This window comes from Alternaria arborescens, assembly GCF_004154835.1.
Source record: "Alternaria arborescens strain FERA 675 chromosome Unknown contig_10, whole genome shotgun sequence".
Classification (NCBI taxonomy): Eukaryota; Fungi; Ascomycota; class Dothideomycetes; order Pleosporales; family Pleosporaceae; genus Alternaria; species Alternaria arborescens.
Genome location: NW_021167865.1, coordinates 794,545 through 811,248, shown reverse-complemented (window position 1 = coordinate 811,248; position 16,704 = coordinate 794,545). Strand labels below are relative to the sequence as shown.

The window sequence follows — 16,704 nt, the reverse complement described above, 5'->3', positions numbered from 1 at the left end:
TGTCACACGTGCAAGTCAGCCCAACCCCAATCACAAGGACGAGCAATATATATCTCGCAAGTCATCCTAGACCTATTATAGCCTATGTGAATTTCGGCCGTTGTAAGTAGCTCGTCTGTTAGGGGTCATTGCCATAATATAGTTGACCGAATAGCAATCAAGGTATGGATTGCTTCACAACCGTTACTGTCCAGCAAGAAACGTCTCGTTTCCCAAAGACTCTTCACTCTCGATTGATCTTGTCAAACTTCAAGATATTCGAACAAAAGCTACTCATCCACCACTTCTCCTGCTGCTCTCAAAAGAAACTTGACAACCGTGTCAGGCTGTGAAAGATACGGGCTGTGAGAAGTAGCGACCCGCTCAATCTCCACATCTGCTCCTGCTGCTTTTACGTTCTGTATCATCGCATCTTGCGCACCAGCTGGCAACGCTCTATCCTCCTCGCAGACCATGTAAGCAACGGGGATCTCTCTCCAAGCTGCGGGCGATTTCATCTTTCCTTGTAAAGCCCCCAGCGCATGAGGCTGAAGTACGGCAACCATCTCCTCTGCCTCTTGTCGTGGGACATCGTGGTACAATCTGTCGACCAAATCTGCCTGGAAGCTGACATTTCCGTCCTGTGTGGGATAGTTAGTTATGCTACCAAGATTGTAATGAAAACCATTTTTCTTACGGCGTCAACAACCCACTCGTTTGGCAGACCGCCTATGATATCAAGGAGACTTGTACCCTCGGAGGTGATGAACGAGGTTATATAGGTCAACTTGATAACTCCTCCAAGCAAGCCAGCACGCTGCCTCGCAATGGTTCCCAAACCATGGAGAGCGCTGGATACGGGGATACCAGCATAGCTATGAGCATTTGTAACGACGTTCCTTCCAGCGTCTAGCTCTTTCAAGACTGCGCTTCTTATCACCGCGATATCCTCATCGAGATCCGTTGTCGGCGGCACTCTCCCCACGCTTGGTAACTGAATTGCAACACATTGATAGCCCAGATGCTCAAGTCTGCCAACGACCTTGTCGAAAAAGTTGGTTGAATGCCAGGCTCCGGGGAAGAACAAAAAGACCGGCTTCGTCATGCTGTATTACGTCGAAAGAGCGGGGTGGCTTACCACTTTTTTTTTATCACCCTGAAAATAGGATATTGTAAGAATCAAAAGTCGAGTAAAGACCGTTTACCTAAGTATTATCTCGGACACAAGCGGCGTTCTCTCTGTCGAGATTCGATACCGAGGAAAGATGACCATGTTGCGTAATCACACGACTTCGGACCAAGAAGCTAGTCAGGTCAGGATTCAGTAATCAGACTCTGGCGAATCCAAAAAGGAAATGTACAGCACCCACTTATACACGTTGTGTGATTAGATGATGTTTGGGTACGTTACATGTCCAAGAACCAACATGAAACATGTCTTCTAGTAGTAGGCTCGGTACATAAGGGAAAGACTGCTGAGTTGGCATATCGAAAACATTCTGCATACGTGTTATGCAGGAGCCTACTGCGTATTCGTACGAGAAGGTGTGCCCATAATTACAGACTTGAGACGCGGGGTTCAAGTTTGGTCAGAAATGTCTAGCTTAGCAAGGTTAAGCCTTTGACTTGGCGAATAAGCCTTCCCTTTACGGAAACCATTGTTTCTCTACACGAATTGTAGAAGAGAACGCCGTCGTTGCACGGCACATTAAGAGATACCCAAAAGCACTTCGACAGGTCACAAGGAGACGTAGTGTGTAATGTCGTGTCATTGTGTCATGCAGGAATAATAATGAATCATCGTGACCGCTCGCTGTGTCTAGTCTACCCTCTATCCTCCTCTGTGCTACTAACAGAACAGGGATGTCATACTCCTCATCTTCAAGACCCTCCATCACTAAACATTGTAAGCCAATCACACAAACAATCCCACCTCATTCACCGCACACAAATCCGCAGACTTCCGGAGATGCTCAATACACATGTACAAATTAGCGCATTGAGAAGAATTCTTTCTTGTTGCTAATACATGCCGTTCGTATCGAAGTTTGGTCCATTCCCAACTTCTTCGTGGTTTCTGCTCATCATCATCCACAACCCCTACGTCTGTTACTCATCAATCTCGCTCTATTCACACACAGACACACTCTCTCTGTCCCTCTCTATACATCTCTCCCTTCACAACCCTCTACTACTTACTCAATCTTCATCTTCTCAAACTGTCCAATACTAGCCTCCCAATTCCTCGCCTCCAGCTCGGCCGTCCTCAACTTCTCCCTCTCCTGCTCTTTAACAGCATCACTAACTTTAGCTTCCCACTCATCATCCATAATCTTCTTCTGACGCGCAATCGTCTCATTAGCCTTGTTCAGTCGGTCTGCCGCCTTGGAAATCTCTTTATCGAGCTCAATGCGTCCCTTGACGTCGAGGTACGCCGTCGCAGACGTGCCAATGGTGTAGACGGCGCAGCCAGACGGTGCTGTATCCGTGGGCGACAGGATCGTAATGTCGGCCACAGTCTTTCCGGCGAGCGAGCGGATGGAAGGGAGGGAGGTCGGGGTTGTGAGGGTGGCGTGGGTGGCTTGGGTGAGGGACTGAATATAGGTGGCTGCGCCTTCTTTGATGGAGTATTCAGCCGTCAGCGAACGCAGACCCTTTGCGCTGTCGACAAGGAGCTCGTACTCTGCGTTTGCGGTCGCGTCTTCAAAGTCTGGTGTGTACTGAGGGAAGGGTGCAATAGTGATGGAGGGCGTCTTGTCGCCTTGTCGGCGAGGGAGACGCTGCCAGAGCTCCTCTGTCAGGAAGGGCATGAAGGGGTGAATCATGTTGAGGCCTCCCTCGATGGCAGTGTAGAGTGTCTGTTTCGCGCTTTCCTTCTGCTCTTCGCTACCTTCGTCGAAGATGGCTTTGCTGTTCTCAATGTACGTGTCGCACAGGTACTCGTAGAAGTACTTGTAGGCAGTCTGGGTAGCAAGACTAAACTCGCGTGCCTCCAGGTGATCGTTGATCTTCTTGGCGGCAACATTGAGCTGATGCAAAATGTATCGCTCAGGTAGTGACTCTGAGCCTCCCTTTGTGACCTTCTCCCGTGGGGTGAAGTCTTCTCCCAGACGTCCAATGACGTACTTCGTGGCCTGGTAGATCTTGTTGCAGAACCTTCGGTATCCGTGGATAACCTAGACCAACGAGTCAGTATACATTCTTGAGGGCAGAGTATCAGAAATCACTTACGTTGACATCAAAAGAAATATCTCCTCCTCCGGTGGTGTATCCAACAAGAGCCATGCGCAACGCATCAGCGCCGCACTCAGGAATACCCTGGGGGAAGGCACTCTTTTGATACTTCTCCGCCTTGGTCAACTCCTTGGGGTCAAGGTTGCCCGCACGAAGCTGGTCGTGCAGCTTTTGCAGTGTGATACCATCCATGATGTCGACAGGGTCTACAACGTTACCCAGCGACTTGGACATCTTCCTGCCCTCAGAGTCACGGATGAGCGAATGGCAGTATACCTCCTTGAACGGAACTTTGCCGGTGAGGTAGAGCGACAGGATGATCATCCTGGCAACCCAGAAGAAGAGAATATCCCACCCAGTCTCTAGGACAGATGTGGGGAAGAGCTTGTCCAAGTCGGCAGTCTGGTTGGGCCAGCCCAGGGTGGAGAACGGCCACAGACCCGAGGAGAACCATGTATCGAGGACATCCTCGTCCCGCGATAGCGTAAACTTCTTGCCGGGGAACTTCTTCTCTGCCTTGGCTCGTGCCTCCTCTTCTGTCCGGCCAGTGATCCAGCGTTCGTCTTCATTTCGATCACCTGCCTCGCCTTCGATATCAACGAAATAAGCGGGGATTTGGTGACCCCACCAGAGCTGTCGTGACAAGCACCAGTCTTGGATGTTGTTCATCCAATGCATGTAGACCTTTTCCGAGGTTGCGGGCCTGATCTTGATATCGCCCTTCTCGACAGCCTCGATAGCGGGCTTGGCGAGACTGTCCATCTTCATCCACCATTGCGGCTTCATGATGGGCTCGATGACATCTCCAGACCTTGAGCAGATCGGGACCTTCATGGGGTTGGGTTCCGTCTTGACGAAGAGTCCCTCCTTCTTCAGCGCATCGACGACAGTGTAGCGGACATCAAAACGCTTGCTTCCTTCGAACTGACCAGCGTTCTTGTTCATGGTTCCGTTGTCGTTCAGGATGTTGATGAACTCGAGACCATGCTTCTTTCCGAGGTTGAAATCGTTGGGGTCGTGCGCTGGTGTGAGTTTCACAGCACCAGTACCAAACTCGGGGTCAACATATTCGTCGGCGACAATGGGCATGAGGCGGTCGGTGAAGGGATGGCGAGCCTTCTTGCCGACGAGGTCCTTGTAACGGTCATCCTTGGGGTGGACAGCGATACCAGAGTCACCCAACATGGTTTCGGGACGGGTGGTAGCAATCTCGATGAACTGGTCGGTGCCTTCGATAGCGTACTACAGAATGTCAGCAGACGTATCCTGGTTTGTACAGTCTGTCATACCTTGAAGTGTGTGAGGACACCAAACTCTACCATTCTCTCATACCCAGGCACGGACAACTTGGTAGGACCCGCTAGATCTTTGTTGTCGACCTCAAGTGTACTAAGCGCCGTGTTGAGAGCCGTGCACCAGTTGACCAACCTGTTACTACGGTAAATCAGACCATCCTCATGCAGACGGACGAAGGTCTCGGTAACAGCCTTGGAGCAGTTCTCGTCCATGGTAAAAGCCTCGCGCGACCAATCGAACGAACCACCCATTCTCCGCAGCGTGTTTGTGAGGTGCTGATGGTATTCTTCTTTCCATTCCATGGTCCGCTCAAGGAACTTTTGACGACCAAGGTCGTATCGCGTCTTGTTTTCCCGTCGCTTGAGCATCTTCTCTACAACGGACTGTGTAGCGATACCTGCGTGGTCGCAACCAGGCAGGTACAGAGTAGTGTAGCCTCTCATCCTATGCCACCTGATGAGAACATCCTGTAAACTCGTAGCGAGAGCATGTCCACAGTGTAGCTTTCCAGTAACGTTGGGCGGCGGGATGGGAATAACAAAGTGGCCCGGGCCCTTGTTCTCTCCGTTCTCGGTGAACTGGGGCTTGAAGAAGCCCTGAGAGTCCCACCATGCGTCCCACGCCGACTCGACGACCTTGGGAATGTATGCCTTTGTGTATGGGTCGTCCAGAGGCTTCAGCCTCTTCTTCTCGCCCTTTGGGGTTTCCTCGACGTAGGCGGGTAGTTGTTCCTCCTCCTTGCCCTTCTTCTTCTTTTCCTTGGCTGGAGCGGCGGCGCTGTCTTTGGCGGCACCGGCGGCGGCTGCCTTCTTTGCCTTGAATTTTGCATCCTTCTCAGCCTTCTTGCGCTCCTTCTCCAGCTCCTTGGCCGACTTCTCCTTCTTCTCTACGCCCTTTTCGTTCTCACGGCCGGGGGCATGTTGGCCGGTAGCGTCGTGTTCAGCAGCACCCAGGATGTCCTTCTTGACGTCTGCGCCGAGCTCGGGTGGTGGCGCAGTGTTGGGCGCCGTCTTCTCGCCGGTCGAGTTGTGCGAAGACGCGTTGAGCGCCATGGTTGCGGTCGAGTAGGGGCGCTCGGCGTGAAGCGGGGTGTAGGTTCGCGATAGAGTGCGGATTGGGGACCTCAATTGCAACTGGCGCCTTGTGAGATGTCGGTACTCAAGGTTTCGTCTGCAGGCGGCGCGCAGTGTAGTGGGCGCGGTGCGGGGCAACATTAACAAAAAAGTGCCTGGGTGTGAGTCGTCCAAGTCCGGGCCTGCGTCACCCCACATCGAGAAGCTCGGACGGACCCCGCCTACGACGAACCATGGAGCAATGCTACGCAATTCACTCAAAGGCACTCTTCGAAATCATGTCGGTAGTGTCCGATGTCAAAAACAGAACATTCATTTACTACGCTCGACTTGAGCCACTTGGAGTAGATTGAGCATCCGAAAACACCTCAATATGCATCCAGACTCCTATAGACCGTTACTTGCGTTTCCCCCCCTTCGCTTATACAAGAATGATACCTAGCACCCTGCCCTGTACACCTTATCGCTCCGTGATTCATGCCCAGTGTTTGTTTGTACGCCGGTACCTCAGCTGCGTCTCAATGAATATATGGGGAAGCAAGACCGCGTGTTTCGTTCGCTGCAACTTTTATGCCGTCACATAAAGTCTAATTAACGTAAGTTGGGTATCTCAATCATGCCGCGGCGCTATTTTGCTGCGCAGCCTGTCGGACAGGAGCAAAGTAAGGATGTTGCATAGCTTCTTGAGCAGTCAGTCGGTCCTACCATATGTCAGTCATCTATATTACAAGCCCGTGTAGGCTATGACAAACCTGATGGTCGTATCGTAGCAGCTTGTCGAGGAAGTCAATCGCGTCATTACTGACAAAGCGCTGGTTCTCGGCATTGATGAACGAGTGCCATGGCTTCTTGGGATACCGGCTGAGTATGTCGTCATACTGGGCATCTAGTTCAATGTCGTACTTGTCGAGATAGTCGAACAAGTCCTCGGTTCCAAGAACCTTGGCAATCTTGACAAGCTGGTCTGAGTTGCTGTTGCCTAGAGTTGGTTTGTAACAAGTCAGCCTGTGCCTCACATGCAGCCTAGGTATCGTGGTTGTTTACCGTGGAAGAAAGGTTCCCGCCTAAAGATCATGGAGGCGAACATGGCACCTAGTGACCACATGTCGAGCGAGTAGTCGTACTCTTGAAAGTCGACTAGTAGCTCAGGACCCTTGAAGTAACGTGACGCGACGCGGACGTTGTATTCGGTTCCTGCGTGGTAGAATTCCGCTAGACCCCAGTCGATTAGGCGCAACTAGTACGTGTTAGCCATGTTCCTCCACTTGGAAACCGGTGCACGCCCACCTTCCGCTTCTCATGGTCGATCATAACGTTGTGAGGCTTGACATCACGGTGCATGATGCCTTTGCTGTGGCAGTAGTCGAGGGCCTTGAGCAGTTCAAAAATGTAGTATCGCACGTCATAGTCCTGGAACTTGGGATACAGACTCCGGAAGTCGGTGTTGTTGACATATTCAAAAATCAGCGAAGGGGTTTTGCTCTGTTTGGCGGTCGTTAGCATTTCTTCATAAGCAAACGGCAGCGGTTGGGCCTCAGTACCCAGTCGCCAATCCAGTCGGAGCCGTCACTAACCTGGTTGTCGCGCACCACGTCTAGCAGCGAGACGATGTTGGGGCCACCCGACAGATTTTGCAGGATCTTGATCTCACGCTTTATCTTCTTCTTCTTGACGGGTTTGAGGACTTTGATGACGCATTTCTGATAGTTGACGACGTTGATGCCCTCAAAGACTTCCGAGTACTTTCCGCGGCCAATCTTGCGGACGACCTCGTAGTTCTCGAGCACGCCCCAGGAGATGTTGACAGAGTCGTAGTCCCAGTATGACCGGGGCATGTTCGCATTGACATCTGCATAGACGCGAGCAAGGCTTGTAGCCCCGCTCGAGTTGTTCAGCGCCATCCTGGCAACAAGCGTATTGTCTGGAAGTGAAGTGTTGCCGGTATGGTCGACACGCGCAAGGGATGGTGTCGAGGGATCGTATAGTGGGGTGAAGAGGCGGAGGACGTCGGGGCTTTGGGAGAGCAGGCCAAGGCCAGCGAGCGCAGCGAATAAAGCGAGCGCAACTGTTGCGTACCGAGGGAGGCGCGCTAAAAGGCCGTCACGACAGTCGCGATGGGCCTCCTGTGTGGGCGGGGGTGCCTTGGGGTCGGCGGTGGTGAGCTCTGGCTGCTCGTGTTGATGGTGGTGGTGGTGGATGGCTTGTGGGCGTTAGACTAGTAGTAGACAAGGGCCAAGCTTTTCCCAGCACGCGGGCCCAGCTGCTGAATGACGATCCATCTCACTTACAATCATCATTTGGCTTTCGCTGTCGCACTTGTCCTCCGCCTTCTGCACCAGCCATTGCAGCCATGTTCCACGATCTAAATATCCCCTGGACCGATGCGACGCGTGAGCTGCAGCGCACAGTAGCTTTTCTCGACGAATGTGAGCTTTTAGTACAGGTTGAATGCGCCAGTGGTAGGCTGACGCGGTGCAGTAGGATACGATGTCGTTGCGCTCACACACACTTATTCGGGGAAACTACCCTCTGATATTGTAGGTAAAAGGAAGCGGCGACTTTCTCTCTGTCCACCCCTCTCACCGAATACTATATCGCTTTCACATAAGTCTGTTCGCCCGCTAACGCTCCTCAACCAGAGTTCACCCGTACCCACCACCCTTCCCTTCCCCGTGCCCCCCCGCATGCGTATCCTCCGCCGCTGCAACATCTTCCTCACAGACTCTGCCTCCAACTTCCGCATACCCCAGCTGCAACAACACTACGACCTCGTTGCCGCACGTCCAACCGACGACCGCACCCTCCAGCAAGCATGTATGAGCCTCGACGTAGACATCATCTCTCTAGATCTGACCCGCCGCTTCGAATCACACTTCAAGTTCCCCACGCTGGGCATGGCTATATCCCGGGGCATTAAGATAGAAATCTGCTACAGCCAAGGCATCATGTCCAACGATCCCGGCGCAAAGCGAAATCTGATTAGCAATGCCACGCAGCTCATACGTGTGACCCGTGGTCGGGGCTTGATATTTAGTTCGGAAGCGAAGAGCGTGCTGGGCATACGTGCACCGAGCGATGTTATCAACTTGGCTTCTGTGTGGGGACTTGGTACCGAGAGGGGCAAAGACGGTCTTACCAAGGAAGCGAGGAGCGTGGTCGAGTTTGCGCGACTGAAGCGCCAGAGCTTCAAGGGCATAGTAGACATTGTCTATGGTGGAGAGAAGCCGGTGGAAACACTCGCGCATGGTGCCAAGGACAAGCAAGGTCAGAAGGGGAAAGCGAACAAAAACCAAAATGGCAAGCGGCCGGGTGGGAGTCTCGAAGGTACTCCACTCCACGAGACCAAGGTAGACAAGCCCGTCTCGAAGCGCCAGGAGGCCAAGAACAAGAAGGCGAAGATACAAGTGGGCGGAGAAGAAAAACAGCCGTAACGAAGGCGTGACATGTACGCTCACCGCAGACACCAGATGATACCCCATAGACAAAAGCAGCAGTAATGCGCGACAAGGATCGCATGCACACTTTTTGTATTCTCTCCCCCAATATTACTACCTCGCAGGAGCACTCAATACTCAACTGCCACTACCGAACAGATATATACCACAGAAACAGACCCAACACGCGCACAAAATCCACACAAGAAAAAGATTTCCGTTTTTGCCAATGTGCAAACATCTACCACCACCCCCTCTTGACTTCCGTCGGCTTGGCCAACCTCCTCCCCAAGTTCACTGTGACCCGACTCTGCAACGCAACCGTACTAATATCAAAGGGCAAGGGTTGTGCCGAACTCTCTCCAACAGCAGTAGGTGCAGGCGCGTTGGCCGCAACTTGGCTTTGAGCAACTGCACTCGTCGTGGCCTGTGGTGTGGACGAGGAAGACGTAGCAGAAGATGCAGGTGCAAGTGATACTTCGACAGAAGGCGAGATGGAACTAGACGCGGATGTCACAGCAGCAGTGGACCCAGAAGCGGCCGAGGTAGAGGCAGAAGCATCGCCACTAGCTACCATAGTAACCCCCGCTCCAGCCGCACTCGTCGTAGTCCCAGCCATGAGACCAGGGCGCGTCAGTGTAGCCGAGTCGATAGATGCGGTACTGCTCGAACTCGTGGAAGCAGCTTGTTGAGCACCGGGCGGCGCTTCGCCTCCAGCTACCACTGTCACCGCACTACCGACTACGGTTTGCATCGTGCTTGCACTTCCCGATGGCGCGCTGCTCATGGAGCCTAGTTGGAAGGGCTGGGCTTGTGGTGCGGACATGGGGAAAGAACCGGCAGGACACATGCAAGCGCAATTGCATTGAGAAGCCGCCGTAGCTGCCGCAGCGCCACCAGTTCCTGCGACGACGGTGACGGCTGCAGCCGCGCCTGTGGTAGTCGATGCGGCTGCGATGCCGGTAGGCTTGAGAGAAGCTGTGTTCATTGAGGCTGTGACTGAAGAGGAAGATGCTGCTGCGTTGGCGGTTCCATTGGTTCCATCTCCTGCCACAACGGTGACGGCGGCCGCTGCGGACCCAGCAGATGATGAAGAAGATGCGGCCGCATTGGCAGTTCCGTTGGTCCCGTCGCCAGCAACAACTGTGACAGCTGCCGCAGCACCAGCGCCACTAGAAGAAGCGCTCGTCGAGGCACTATTGGCGCCAGCAGTACCGTTACTACCACTCACACCCGCCTGAACAGTAACTGCCATACCCACCATGGTCGTGGTCGTTGCAGCCAGACCTCCAGGCGTGAGCGTAGCCGAGTCGATTGCTGCTGCACTGGCAGCGGTCGAGTTTGAGGCACCTTGTGCACCGGCTGTGAGCTCTCCTCCTGCAGAGACAGTGACAGCAGCAGCAGGGGGTGCGGCAGCCAGGGCCTTGGGAAAGGTTAATGATGGTTCAGATCGAGTCCAGATTATCAACTTACTGTAGAGTTTTTGCCTTTGGCTAGAGTAGCAGTCGACATAGACTCAGCAGCGGGCATAGCAGCCTGCGTAGCATTCTTGCTGCTTGAAGATCCAGCGGCCATAGGGGAATTTGTCCAGGGGATTGGGGTTACAGCTGGTAGAGCTGATTTTCCTGCGGGAAAGACTGTCTTTGCTGGTTTGGAGGCAGAGGAAGATCCCGCTGCTGACTCTCCAGCAGGTGGTGACGGTGCAGCTGGGGCCTCCCCAGTCGCTGCCGATGATGCGGATGTTGCTTCTGCCGCTGCGGATGCTTCACCTGCAGCGGCTGGTGAGGGAGCAGCTGCTTGCTGAGGTGCGGCCTCTACTAGCGCTGTTGCGAGCTTCTGGCCATTGGCTTCTGTGATGACGGTTGAGATGACCTGGATAGGTTGAGCGTTACTGCCGTTCTGTTGTGCTTCAGCTTGGGTTGGTGGTGGTAGCTGGCCCTGTCCATTGGGTGCGAGTTGGTTTGCTAAGTCCCCAGCAATGTCGTTGACGCTGTTCTCTCCTGCTGCGGGCTTCGGAGCTAGTTGATTTGCAAGATCACCTGCGACATTGCTCGAGTTGATGTCGCTTCCTATACTTTGGGTACCGCCTTGTGACGGCACCTGTTCAGGGTTCTGACGCTGACTTTGGCCCTGCCCTTGTGGTATACTGGTCTGGTTCGTCGATGCGCCCGGCTTTTGCCCATCGAGCCCGCTAAGAATGCTGTCGATGCTCGTTGAACCTCCGCCAGCAATCTGATTTGCAAGGTCACCTCCCACATCGCTCGTGCTGATGTCTCCGCTGCCGCTCCTTTGGCCTTGTCCTTGCGCGATTCCGGTTAGCAAGGCGTTTGCGTCTAGTCCGTTCTGTGCGATCCTGGCGGCGATGTTCCCGTTGTGCAGTGCATTTGCTTGTTCGGTGACAGGTACGTTGAGTGCTTCTACTGGATTTCCTTGCGACCGCTCGGCCCCTGATATCAAGTCCTCAATCCTTCTCCCGACGGTTTCGGGCCGTACATTGGTGTTGTGGAGATCAATCGTTGCTTGGGCGATGGTCTATCAACGATCAGTACATGCGACTTCTTCAAGCATGCAACATACGTACCGCGCTTATCAGGAGCAGGGCTCGCACCCAGGATGCCTGAGCTCTTGTCATGGTGAGTTTTCGGAAATGTTAATATTCGAGTACGATGGAAAAGAAAATTAGTAATTAATACATCGACAGTCCAGCTGGAAAAGAATCGAAGACGATGTCACAGGCATGCAGAACCGCTCAGCACCTGCACAGCAGAAAGACCGAGGAGAGTTGAAGACAGGATGAAAACGTGTCGACACACAATGGAAACAGATGGTTCGGATCCAAACGAGGGTAAGCTTCCGGATAGTACAAGAGCAAGCCAAAACCATTCAAAAGTTCATGACTGAGGCGCAAACCATCCTACTTAACGGGTGCGACATGTCAGCCCCGCTCGCCATGTTTCTAACAATGTGGTGCTGGTTTCGAGCTTCCGCGGCTGCTCGAACAATGGTCAAGTGTGTCTCAAAGGTCGAACGAAGGGTCCAGCGCGCAGTAGCGCTGCCGGTAATGTCATTGTCGGGTCAACCTAGTCATCAAGGTTTCTCACAGGATGGTGGCGTACGATCCATGATCGACGGGCCCGCGATAGGCAGTTTTGGTGGTGGTTAAGCTTCACGATCGTCTGGCTAGCTGCCATGGTGGTAAGGTCTGACACGCGATGTGCTCGAGGCGATGGAGTTTAAAACCAGGAACGTTTCAGGCAATGGCATGCCGTTTCTATCTCTCCGCTCGTGCATGCATGGTATCTATCCTCGATCACTGATTTATTTCCGCTTAGGTACCGTATCGCATTCTATTCCCGCTCATCGTGAAGCGTGGATGTCGGTGTTTTGTTGTGAGAGCTGTGCGCAAGGCTGGTGATCGCGGTCGAGAGTCGTGCCTAGTCATCGTGGCTTGGCGAGCGATGACGTGCGTCATCACCCTTGTGCCTGACGCTTCACAGCCCCTAGGGCCAACTTCTATCGCGAAATATACGATTTTGGCTCGTCGGGGTCGGCCAAATTTTGCCAGCGCACAGTGGAAAGCCCGGCTTCCGTACGTAGCGAGCAGCTGTAAGATTTGAGGGTTTTGTATATGTAGCCGTATTCCTGCTCGAACGTGCGCGTACACAACGTCAGCATCGTCCAGCGGCCAACATGGGAGCCGTACACGTCCTTGACGACTATTATCTCGCCATCACGTTCCTCATCACTGTTGCTTACCAGCTTTTCTTCTTTGCTATCGCCTTCTGGTTCAAATTCGACAAGGTCACCGACTTTGCCGGCGGTACCAACTTCATTCTTCTTGCTATCCTCACACTTTCGTTCAGCGACAACCGCGGCGATGCGCGCAACATTGTAGCATCGCTTTTCATCATGCTATGGGCAGCAAGACTAAGCGGTTTCCTTTTGTTCAGGATTTTGAAGAGTGGAAAAGATGATCGCTTTGACGATAAGAGGGACAAATTCTGGTCTTTTCTGGGATTCTGGGTGTTGTGAGTTGCTCCTAACGTCATCTAAATGTGATTGCTGATGGTTGTAGTCAAATGTTCTGGGTTTGGACAGTATCATTACCAGTTACCATCCTGAACTCGCCCAAGGTTACTCGGTTCAACCAGCCGGACTTTGGAACGGGTCGAGACATCGCGGGCATCATCCTCTGGTCTATCGGTTTCATTATGGAGAGCGTCTCAGATGTTCAAAAGTACAGATTCCGTACTGCTCATGGTAGCGACGGTGCGGTCTGCAATGTTGGATTCTTTGCTTGGACTCGGCATCCCAACTACTTTGGAGAAATCATCATTCAATTTGGTAAGTATTGTTCATTCATATTTTGATGTCAAGGCTAATTGTCACAGGCATCTTCATGATTGCTGTATCTCCCGCAGCATACAACTACGTTTCGGGCGGCGCGTATGATGCGCTGTACGCGTCTATCTTTGGACCCTTCTTTTTGACTTTACTGCTCATGTTTGTGTCTGGCCTGACATTGCAAGAACGTCCCGGTGCAAAGAAGAGGTATGAGAAAGGCACTCAATGGCCCGAGTACGAGCGATACCTCCACCGTACGAGCATTCTCATCCCTTTTCCGCCTCAAATCTACGCCAGGTTGCCGGTCATTCTCAAGAGAACCATCTTCCTGGAGTTCCCAATCTACGTCTTCGACCCAGCGAAGCATGCGGACCAGGACAAGGTACAAGCTAGATCCGCGGAGGAGGGACAGAGCAGGCCAAGTGACGAAGAGGGCTTAAGATCTTGAAGTACCACCACCTGCCCATCGAGTGTTTAATGCGATGATACCCATTTCCCGGCAATTAATACCTCGTGTATTCACGACTTAGTTAGAGTGCTTGTTCAGCGCATAATCGTAATTTAGCTTTGTAAACATACCCTCAAACGACATGTGTGCCAAGACGAGACATGCCTTTGCTTGTATGTGACTCACGCATGACTTCCAATATCCTACAGCTGTTACAAATGAGCGGGTGCGAGCCGTCGGCCTTCTCATGATCCGTGTTATCGTGAGCGTTTATCAGTACCAATTTAATCAAGGTTCAGTTTTCTAGCTTCGTTCAGTGCCAAAAAGTCATCGTGCTCAGGTTGATGGGGTTGATGGTTGCTGTTCTAATCTTCATATCAAGACAAAGTACAGCCCTAAGTTCACGCGTTGGGGTGATTTGATGAGCCCTGCGTGTTCCTGCTCACTGCCCCTGCGTTAGGGGTGGCAACAACTCAAGGGCGACACAACCCAGCAATATTCGTGCGTCCCATCCCTCGCCAAAGCTTCCACAGTCCTCGCATTTGAGCCGTGTCCTTGTCGGCGATGACATGTAAGAGCGCAATCATCAAAGTCGAGTAGTGGGATGCTTTTGCTTAGTCAGTGGCTGGGCGAATCAATTCACCCGGGCTTATCGCGCGAACACCGGAGATCACCTCACGCCATCGCATAAACCACACCCACGGGACGGTGAGGGCAGTCAAAACCATCAAAATTTATACCTCATGCTCGCATCTTTCCTTGGCTCGTCGTATTAGTTGGACGACTAGCAGCCATGAGCATGCCGGCGCGTGTTATCGACTCGGAGGCTACTTTCACCCCGCGTCGCCAATGGATTGAGCACCTCGAGATGAGATTGCGTCATTGCGTCACTCCAAGATGACCTGTTTGCAGGACTGAAAGAGCAAATATAAGAGGCTGAAACCGCGCTTCGCCCTGCTGTTCGACTATCCTAGCGATTACTACATCCTTGACAACAACTCTTTTGATATTTCAAGAAGATAACATTTGTTTTCCGGACAACTGCGACATCACACCACAGTAAAATGACTACAACACCAATTCACTCGACAGGCCGCGGAGGTGCGCTTTCTCTGGAAAGAGAATTTCCAATACACGCAAGACAAGAAGCTGATCGCTGCTGTAGGTGCCGGCAACATTGGCCCTGACACCAACGTCTACACTGACGGAGGCCTCGTTCGCGAAGGCGTCCAAGGCGAGTCTCTCGATGGCGATTTCTCCACTGGCCGTGGGGGGGCTGGTAACATTGGAAAGTCGCCTCGCGTTGGGCCGCAGTCTGACGAAGGCCGTCGCTCGGTAGACATGGTCCCAGAGATCAACCAGCGCAACGCGCAGGACGAGTTCCACACTGGCGTACGTCATAGCATCTCATGAATACAATATACAACTAACATGATTGCAGCGAGGTGGCGCCGGAAACGTCTACAAGGAGAAGCACGGCGGCCACAGCTCCTCACCCGACCGCAAGGGTTTGGGCGAGAAGGTCAAAGAAGTGCTCCATTTGGACAGGAAGAAGGAACATGAGCCTTCTCCTCTAGCCCAGAACACGACTACGAACTAGATATGATACCCGAGTCGAGCGACTCTGATAGAGGAATGGTAGTGGCACGAGCGTTGGATATTGATGATACCTCAGGCTGTGGTCTCTCACCAGGAGACAGCCTTGCTCTTCATTCCGTTATTAATAAACACATGCACTCTTTCAGATACATGCGCGACTTGGTTGAATCTGGTGAGACGGGTGTTTGTACCGTGCCTAACTACGACGGTGGGGTGACGCCTAGCGCGGACCACGTGGGGTAGTCGCGAAACCAGGTCGCGTCATCTGGCTTGTGAAAATCGGCCAAACTTGACAAAGCGGTCACAACACTGCGCAGCATCACAATGGCTTCCAACGGACCCGACGCCGAAGCTCTCATACACTCTGATGATCCAAGCCACCCTGCGAACCACATTTGCACGCTCTGCGCAAAGTTCTACAACTTGGGCTGGGTACGATGACCTTGAAGCGTTGGGCGACGCCAACCAAGACACGATTGAGTCACGGCTAACACGCGGGTTCCCGCCAGGTGACAGGCACTGGCGGAGGAACGAGCATACGCCATGAAGACAAGATATACATTGCGCCCAGCGGCGTGCAGAAAGAGCTCATGAAGCCCACCGACATGTTCGTCATGGACTTCAACAGCAAAGAATATTTGAGAAGACCACAGGTACACGTGACGGAGCCAGGTCGGCCGCAGGGTGACTGATGTCGTGTTAGGTCCTCAAACCATCAGCGTGTACTCCCCTCTTCATGGCTGCCTTTGAACGCGGCGCCGGCTGTTGCATCCATACCCACTCGCAATGGGCCGTCCTCGTCACCCTCCTCGTCGAGCGCGACTTTGGAAAAGACGCGTGCTTCGAGATTGAGGAGATTGAACAGATCAAGGGCATACCAAAAGGCCGAGGGAAGCAGGGCAACCTGGGCTACTACGATCGTCTGCGCATACCCATCATCGAGAACACGGCGCATGAAGAGGATCTGAGGGAGAGTCTAGAGGAGGCCATGGAGAAGTATCCGGATTCTTATGCGATTCTTGTGAGGAGACATGGGATTTATGTGTGGGGGGACAATGTGCACAAGGCCAAGACGCAGTGCGAGAGTATTGATTATATCCTGCAGCTGGCGGTGGAGATGAAGAAGCTGGGTCTGCCTTGGACCAAGGGTTAAGTGAAGAGCGGGTTGTATGGACATAGGCCTTGTGCGAGGCTAGCGATAGAATAAGAAATACGAGTATGTTCGATTACTATATGATTACATGGAAAGTAAGCATCAGTAAGACGGAATGTGTTACATTTCCGATTACGGATGGCA

General features: G+C 52.7%; 8 protein-coding genes across 8 annotated transcripts; 4 read left to right on the top strand and 4 right to left on the bottom strand.

Annotated features, from left to right (window-relative positions):
- Nucleotides 1-269: 269 nt before the first annotated feature.
- Nucleotides 270-1,084, bottom strand: AA0111_g5357 (hypothetical protein; the record flags this gene model as incomplete). The annotated part of the gene is made up of 2 exons (XM_028651458.1): nt 270-620; nt 677-1,084. 2 exons carry the CDS (start codon nt 1,082-1,084, stop codon nt 270-272), a joined length of 759 nt encoding a protein of 252 aa, XP_028507313.1.
- Nucleotides 1,085-2,174: 1,090 nt separating this feature from the next.
- On the bottom strand, nt 2,175-5,561 carry AA0111_g5356 (Valine--tRNA ligase; the record flags this gene model as incomplete). The annotated part of the gene is made up of 3 exons (XM_028651457.1): nt 2,175-3,155; nt 3,211-4,455; nt 4,503-5,561. The coding sequence occupies 3 exons, from the start codon at nt 5,559-5,561 to the stop codon at nt 2,175-2,177; spliced, it is 3,285 nt and encodes a 1,094-aa protein (XP_028507314.1).
- A 635-nt stretch (nt 5,562-6,196) lies between these two features.
- Nucleotides 6,197-7,925, bottom strand: AA0111_g5355 (Casein kinase II subunit alpha; the record flags this gene model as incomplete). The annotated part of the gene is made up of 6 exons (XM_028651456.1): nt 6,197-6,283; nt 6,335-6,561; nt 6,627-6,819; nt 6,870-7,064; nt 7,157-7,782; nt 7,871-7,925. 6 exons carry the CDS (start codon nt 7,923-7,925, stop codon nt 6,197-6,199), a joined length of 1,383 nt encoding a protein of 460 aa, XP_028507311.1.
- A 341-nt stretch (nt 7,926-8,266) lies between these two features.
- Nucleotides 8,267-9,013, top strand: AA0111_g5354 (hypothetical protein; the record flags this gene model as incomplete). The annotated part of the gene is made up of 1 exon (XM_028651455.1): nt 8,267-9,013. One exon carries the CDS (start codon nt 8,267-8,269, stop codon nt 9,011-9,013), a length of 747 nt encoding a protein of 248 aa, XP_028507312.1.
- A 244-nt stretch (nt 9,014-9,257) lies between these two features.
- AA0111_g5353 (hypothetical protein) lies at nt 9,258-11,648 on the bottom strand (the record flags this gene model as incomplete). The annotated part of the gene is made up of 3 exons (XM_028651454.1): nt 9,258-10,439; nt 10,490-11,548; nt 11,598-11,648. The coding sequence occupies 3 exons, from the start codon at nt 11,646-11,648 to the stop codon at nt 9,258-9,260; spliced, it is 2,292 nt and encodes a 763-aa protein (XP_028507309.1).
- Nucleotides 11,649-12,706: 1,058 nt separating this feature from the next.
- Nucleotides 12,707-13,808, top strand: AA0111_g5352 (hypothetical protein; the record flags this gene model as incomplete). The annotated part of the gene is made up of 3 exons (XM_028651453.1): nt 12,707-13,044; nt 13,092-13,360; nt 13,408-13,808. 3 exons carry the CDS (start codon nt 12,707-12,709, stop codon nt 13,806-13,808), a joined length of 1,008 nt encoding a protein of 335 aa, XP_028507310.1.
- Nucleotides 13,809-14,872: 1,064 nt separating this feature from the next.
- Nucleotides 14,873-15,408, top strand: AA0111_g5351 (hypothetical protein; the record flags this gene model as incomplete). Its single annotated transcript, XM_028651452.1, has 3 exons — nt 14,873-14,909; nt 14,974-15,200; nt 15,250-15,408. The coding sequence occupies 3 exons, from the start codon at nt 14,873-14,875 to the stop codon at nt 15,406-15,408; spliced, it is 423 nt and encodes a 140-aa protein (XP_028507307.1).
- A 323-nt stretch (nt 15,409-15,731) lies between these two features.
- AA0111_g5350 (Methylthioribulose-1-phosphate dehydratase) lies at nt 15,732-16,560 on the top strand (the record flags this gene model as incomplete). Its single annotated transcript, XM_028651451.1, has 3 exons — nt 15,732-15,839; nt 15,917-16,060; nt 16,111-16,560. 3 exons carry the CDS (start codon nt 15,732-15,734, stop codon nt 16,558-16,560), a joined length of 702 nt encoding a protein of 233 aa, XP_028507308.1.
- Between the last annotated feature and the right edge of the window lie 144 nt (nt 16,561-16,704).